Genomic DNA, 6,972 nt, shown 5'->3' with positions numbered 1-6,972 from the left:
GGGCTGGCTATTTTTGAGGCTCTTTTTCTTTGCAGTTTTTTGGGGCCCTTTTTCTGTGGGTTTTTTTTTTTTTTTTTCTTGTTCTTTAGCCTTGGGTGTTTTGGTTTTTTTTTTTTTTTTGACCCCTCCTCTGGGTTTTTTTTTTTTTTTTCTGATTTCCCCATTTTTTGCCTTTTTTTGGCTATTTTGTCAATTTTTCAGCCATTTTTCAGCCCGGTTTCTCCCCGCTCTGTCCCCTTTGAGTCCCTTTTGAGCCGGGGTCTCTCCTCTGGCTGCCAAGGCTGGATGTGTCCCCGCAGCTGCCCCGGCCCCGCTCTGAGCCGCCCATTGTGCGCCGATGAAGGCGCCTTTATTCCCCATCCCGGGGCTGCCATCGCTGCCTCTGGGGCGGGCGCCCGGCTCGGGAAGGGGATTTGGCTCCGTGTGAGGGAGGCATGAACAGACACCTTCTCTAATTGTCCACCTGGCACCGAGGCACCGCGCCGGGCTCGGGGCATTGAGCGCGCCGGGAACACGCTGTGCGGGCACAGGGGATGCGTGGGGTTGCCGAGGAGCCCGGAGAGCCAACTGCCGAGTGGGAAGTGATCTCCTTCCCTCCTCCCCCTGCTCCAAGCTGTGCCAGCAGTGCCAGAGCTGCCCTGGAAGATGCTCTGCCGAGGGCGGTGTCGTGTTTGGGGATGGCGGAGGGGGCAGTTCGAGCTCGGTCTGGGTGCCCCGTGGCACTGAGGGGTGTCGGGGTGGCTCCCTGGGGTCACCCTGCCTGGAGCATCACCCCCTGGGGAAGGGCGGGTGCCCCCGAGGTGTGTGGTCCGAGGTGTGTGGTCCGTGCTGCACGTGCAGCCTGGCAAAGTGTGACGAGTCAACGCTTGGGAGAAATCCCACGTGTTCTGCTCCGATCCTGGAACCCGGGGCTGCTCGGCACGGACGTGCTGGGGGATGTCCCTTTGGAGCATCCCCAGCTGTCCCTGCCGCAGGATTGGCGTTTCCAGTGCAAGACAACCTCGTGTTCTGGCTCTGGTTTCCCCTCCCGTGAGGGCTGGGATGGGGCAGTCAGTTGGGAATGGCTTCCCAGGGATCTGCCCTGCCCTAGCTCTGCCTGCTCCCCTGGGAAGCCGAGCTCGGCCGGGGCAGGTGCCGGGCCGTGGGTTCCGGGTGCCTGTGGCTGCCGGAGACCTGGGAAGATGAGGAAGAGCAGGAAATCCAAGGGAGTGTCGGTCCTTTGCTGTGGTTTTGTTAATGAATCCCACGTTGGGTTGCGCTTGTGGCTGGGAGATGGAGGCAGCAGATGAGCTCTGGGAAGAGGGGGCGGCCGGGCTGGGTTGGGAGAGGGGTGGAGCAGGAGGTGCCCGTGCCTGAGCCTGGTGGGAGGAAGGGGACAGGCTTGGTCTAGAGGTCACCTCCGGCCTAGGGAAGGTGGAGGGGAAGGATCTGCTCATCCCCGGGGATGTTCCATCCATTTTGATCCGTCCAGGCTCCATCTTGGCTGTGCTGAGCTCCCGCCGTGGTGCTGAGCAGCAGCTCCCACGCCGCCGGTGCGGATGCCGTGGAGGGAAGGGGAGGAAGGAGGGAAGCAGGTTTGCAGGAGGAGCTGCACTTCAGTCACAGCAAACGGCTCAGGCGAAGCCCTGTGCGGGTCTGAGGGATAATTAGTGTTGTGACAGGGTAGGAAGGGTTTCCTCCTCCCCTCTGGGGACTGGGGACTGGACCATCCCCATCCTCTCCCCTTGCAGCATCCCTGCTGTGGGGCGGCGCCGTGGCAGGAGCTGGGGAGGAAGATGCAGCCACAGAGACCCCTCTTCCACAGGCTGAGCAGGAAGTGGATCCTTGGAGCAGGGAATTTGGCAGGAGAGCCGGGATGCCACGAGATGAATGTTTTGGGAATTGCGTGTGACTGCCCTTGGCTGAACAGACATTCCCAGTTGCTTTGGGTTTGCAGGATGTCAGACCCCTCCCTGGGCTGGGGCTGGGCAGTGACCCCCATGGCAGTGATCCCCCATGGCAGTGACCCCCCCCCCCTGGCCGGGCCCCCCCCGTCGCAGTGACCCCCCCAATGCACCCTCTTTTTTTGGGGAGTGGGGGATACAGTCCCCCCCCCCCCACACCCATTGCAGTGACACCCTCAGGACACAGTCAGGAGGCTCTTCCCAACCCGTCTCCCTTCCCAGCCTCTGGATTTTGGCTTTTCTTGCTGGTTTTTGTTCTGTCCATGTTCCATCCCTGTGTGTTGTGCTGGAGTTGCCCCCTCCCTGGGCTGCCCTCGGGTCCTGGGCACAGGATGGATGTAATGCCATCCCACTGTTGTCCTCATGATTTAAAGAAACATTACTTTTTAATTTGTTCTCATTTGGGTTTACTTGTTTTCCCCTGTTTTTTTCCTTGCCTAGCACGGAAAGCAAAGCGCCTCTGGCTCCCAGGAGCTAATTCATCCAAGTTAAATGATCTTTAAAATCTGCGAGTGCATCACAGCACTCAGCTCTTGTTTTCTCCCGGTGTAATTAATGCTCCAGCTTAAATTTCCTCCTTTCCTCAGGGGCAGGTTTGATGGATCCGATGCCGGGCTCAAACTTTCGCCGAAAGAAATCATCCCCCCCCCTAAAAAAAAAATCCAATCTCGGCCCTTTAATTGAAATCTGATTTTATTTTTTTTTTTCTTTTGAAACGACTTGTCTTTGGGAAGAAACTGACGTTGTTTATTATCGTTATTTCTTTTCCCATCCAGCACCGAAGACTTGTAGCCCCAAACAGTTTGCATGCAAAGATCAGATTACGTGCATATCTAAGGGCTGGCGCTGTGACGGGGAGAAGGATTGTCCGGATGGCTCGGATGAATCTCCCGAGATATGTATGTATGCCTTTCCTTCCTAACCCTCCTCCTTCGGGTTCGTTCCACGGGCGTCCCAGGGCCCCGAGCAGCCATCGCACCACAGCGGCTCTACCTCAGCCCCCCCGGGGTGGGGGGTGTCCGTCCCGTCCGTCCATCCGTCCATCTGTCCGCTGTTCCAGGGCTGGGATCCACCGGAACAAACCGGGGAATCACTCACCTGTTTTTGTCCCCATGAAAATGGAGGTACCCGAGGAAGGAGGAGTTGGGGGCCAGGCAGTGGCACCCCGTCCTCGGTGCCACAGCACCCGGCGTTCCCGGGCACTGGGAGCAAGGGCAGGAGGTGTCTGGGAGTCCTGGGGAGCAGCTGGGGAAGCGATGCCGCTCTCCCAGGTGTGTTTTGGGATCGGGATGCTGGATTGGGTTTGCTGGTCTGAGCTGGTGGAGCCCCTTGGACCCCGATGGCCCCGGCACTGGGGGTGCTCCCACCTCAGCTGGGGCAGTGGTGTCTCTCCAGAAGCAAACAGGGAGCTGGGATGGCTGAGATGGGGCACAGGGATGGGGATGGAGGGGCTGTGTCTGCACAGGGGGGCGAGTTAGGGCTGTGCTGACTCCGGGGGCTCCGCAGGGATGTGCCGGGACCTCTGCTCCGACTGGGCTGGAGAAGGAACCACCTGTCCCTGTGTCCCACCTTCTCCCTCTGCCTGATTCCGGGTCACAGGGCAGCCACTGCTGGGGACCAGCAGAATCCCCTGGTCCCCCGTCCCAGTGATGCCTCCTGCATTCCCACTTCACACCGTGCTTGGCAGAACCGTCTCCTCCAGAGCAGTTTCTGGTTCGGCTCCGGGTTTATTTATTCCTTAAGGCAAAATGATGCAACCGGCCCCTCTGTGGGAGGGCTGGGGGGCTGGGATGGGCTGGCTGGCTCCAGTCAATCAGCAGTCCTGGAAAATTACAGCGGGAGGACTGGGAGGCTGGAAGGAATCTGTCCTGATTGACGTGTTCCACTCACTGCGCATGTCCCTGCTCGATCCATGTGGACAGGTGATGGGAGAACGGACCCCTTGGATGCTCTTCCCTCTTCCCCTTCTTCCTCTCTCTTCCCTGTGGCTGGTAGGGGCCCCGCTGCTGGGAGCAGTGTCCAGTGCTGTGGATGCACCTCGTGTCCATCTGTGCAGGGATCGTGGATGTTGGAGGACTCTTGGGTTTAGTCTGAGCTCCCCTGAGGGTTCATTCCTGGGGGACACAGAATGACCTGCTGACCCCGAGCCCCTTGGAACATGCTTGACTCTTCCAGGACAGGGAAGTGGGAGCCTCTGCGAGGCTCAGACCAAAGCCTGGCATCTCCTCTCTCCTCACCATGTGGGCTGAGCCCACGTGTGGGACCGAATCCACGAGTTTCCATCACCGTCACAGACCCTAAATTCAGAGTCACTCAGTCCTTGGGAAGCTATTCCCTCCCCAGCCCAGCCCTGGGGGGGTTTGGCTCCCTGAGGGACTCTGCTCACTGTTCCCAAGTTCCTGCTCTTCACCCCAAGACAGCGGGAGGGAGCCGGGGGGAGGCTGTGCCCCCCAGGACGTGGAGATCGGGGTCACCCTGTGGTGCCGGTGCCCGTCTGTGCCATTCCCGTGGGCAGGGGGATGTGGGGAGTCTCCTGCCCGGGCTCGTTCCGCCGAGCCCGACCTGTCAGCACATGCCCCTGGTATCTCCGGGATTGCCAGGCCGGCTTTTCTCACGCCACTCCGGCACCGGGGCTTCCAGCAGCCTCTCATCCCCCTTATCTCCTTGGCAGGGAGAGAATGACTTTTATTGCTCCCGTTTAATCCGTGTTTGAGCCGGGGCTGCGAGCGCGGCTCCCGCGGCTGCTCCGCGTGTCCTTCGGTGCCGGGAGGTTTGTGTGGCACCAACGTGCTCCTGTGGGAGCCTCTTGGAAACGCCCTCAGGTACCTGCCGGGTTTTCCTCCCTGGGGAATCCTTTGAAGTGTTCCCTGGCTTTGCTCACGTGTTCCCTGTCCCTCCCCGGTGCTGTGCTCGTGCCGGTGCGAGCGCCTCGCCTGCGGTTCTTGCCCGGCCGCTCAGCTTTTTACTCCACGGAAAACACTCGGACAGGAGCCTCCATCCTGTTGGAAATCAAAGGAGACGAGGGGCTCTGAGGAAGGAATTTGCCGTGGCTGAGCTGTGGTTGGCATTTGGTTGGTCCATCCATCGACCCGAGGGTTCAGGAGACCTCGGGTCCCTCATCTTGCCGCGCTGGGTCTGCCCTTGGCGTGGTCCTGTGTGAGTTTGGGTGTGAGCCCCTGGGCAGCAGCAGGACCCTCACTGCTGCCATCCCTGGGCATCCTGGTGGGACAGGCAGGGCCATCCTGCCCCTCCAACCTCTCCCCTCAGCTCTCCCCACGTCTGCCTCTCTCTGGGCTGTTGCCAAATCAGCTGCAGGAGGAAGAGTTGCTTTTCTTCTTTCCTCCTTTTTTTTTTTCCCGGGTGGTTTTTCGAGGTTAAACATTCCTGCCTAATTCGGCTCCTTGGGGTGTACCACAAGCTTGTCACATGTAATAAATTGGCTCATTTATTAGCGCCAGCACAGTCAAAAGCAAACAAAGTGGCTTGTGGATTAATCCTGCCCTGTTTGGGATAAGTGGTTTGATCCAGGCTCTTTGCAGGGAATAATGGACACGGCAGAGCAGCTCTGACTGATGAACTGGGCGCTTCATTTCAGCCCCTTCATTCTTTTGGTCCATATATTGATATTACTTAATTATCCTGTAATTTGCAATTACTGGGGGCCCACCCTCTGTGAAAAACAAATCTGGGCAGCGGCACCCAGTAGGAAATTCTGCCAGGAGTCATCTGCTGGGTGCCCTGGGGCTTGGAAAGGGGGGAATCCCCCATTCTCAATGGGTGTGACAGAGCCTGGGTGTCCTGAGCTCCGTATCTGCCATCCTGGAGGAGCCCCTGGTCCCAGTGCCCAGTTGGCTAACTGGAGGGATACTGGGATGTGTTTGAGGCTCAGAGGAGCCATCTGACATCTGGAGCCCGTTAGATTCCCATTTTTTTGGCACCCCTTGTGCAGGCAGGGGCAGGTGTGTCACTGCACGGGACGGGCAGAGGGATGGGGGCAGGTTTTGGCCAGGATGGGTTTGTGTGTTCGGGGGGTTCACAAACCCCGGGGTCTGTGGTCCCCTTTCCACAGCTCCACGTGCTGCTGGGGGCCGTGGGCTCCTGCTGGAGCCACAGCTGCTGGGAGCCCAAGGGTCAGGGTGGGGGTCAGGGTGGGGGTCCCATCCTGTGTCACTCGGTGGTGACGCTGAGCCCGCGCTGGCCGGAGCCGTGTGGTGTGAGGATGTACCGGCACATGGATCTCTGTGTGTGATGTAACACTCCTCTCCAAGGAGAGTTTGAGCTTATTTAGGACAAACCCTGCTGTCAGAGCCTCCGATGAAGGTGACTGGGCTAAAATGGGGCTGTGCCTGGACACGGTGCCCGGCGTGTGCTGTGCCCTTCCCGGCGCTCGCGGGTGCGAAGGACGGGGGGCCCGCGGGGATCCGTGGAGCTATTTCTGCCACTGTCCCCACTGCCAGCCCTGCTGACAGGAGAGTGAGGCACAAACAGCCCCTGGCTCCCCAGAAAATGGGATTTTAGTGTTTTGGCTGGGCAGAGGCGTGTTGATGGCTCTGGTGAAATGCTGCGTGTTCAGCCCTGACACAGAACGTGGGTCTGGGACAGGGAGGAGACCCTGTGGAGGGGGCCAGGATTCACAGGGGCTGTGCCAGGGCTCGCTGTTTGTGTGTCACCCCCTGCAGCCACCTCCAGCCCCGTGTGAAGCCATGCTGGACCCTGCAGGAGCTTTTCCTGGGGTCTCAGGCCGTTAATCGATTTTCGGTGTGTTTGTTGTTTGTCTCCGTGCTTTACTTCTTTCCAGAGGAGCTTAAAAATAAAACCTGGCTTCCTTTGTAATTTTTCCAGTTAATAATGGAGATTAAGTCTCCTTGTGCTGGGTTTGGAGCGGCCCCCCATGAACCTGCCTGTGCCGTGGCCTCGGGACAAGGAGCGTGTTGGCACCGAGGGAGGTGCGGGGGCTGCGGGGCCTCCCCGGTCCCTGTGCTGACCCCTGTGCTGACCCCTGTGCTGACCCCTGTGCTGACCCCTGTGC

The 6,972-nt window shown here is 59.3% G+C and overlaps 1 protein-coding gene across 1 annotated transcript in view; it reads left to right on the top strand.

Moving 5' to 3' along the window:
• Positions 1 to 2,649: 2,649 nt before the first annotated feature.
• LRP1 (LDL receptor related protein 1) overlaps positions 2,650 to 6,972 on the top strand; it is a gene marked incomplete at its 5' end in the record, with an annotated part of 70,042 nt that continues 65,719 nt past the window's right edge. The window contains one exon of the mRNA XM_027669841.1: positions 2,650 to 2,842. Within this exon, the coding sequence (XP_027525642.1) occupies positions 2,650 to 2,842 (193 nt within the window). The remainder of the gene's footprint in view (positions 2,843 to 6,972) is intronic.

Source organism: Corapipo altera, unplaced genomic scaffold (assembly GCF_003945725.1).
Source record: "Corapipo altera isolate COAL_440 unplaced genomic scaffold, ASM394572v1 136, whole genome shotgun sequence".
Lineage (NCBI taxonomy): Eukaryota > Metazoa > Chordata > Aves > Passeriformes > Pipridae > Corapipo > Corapipo altera.
This window is presented reverse-complemented; position numbering and strand designations above follow the sequence as displayed.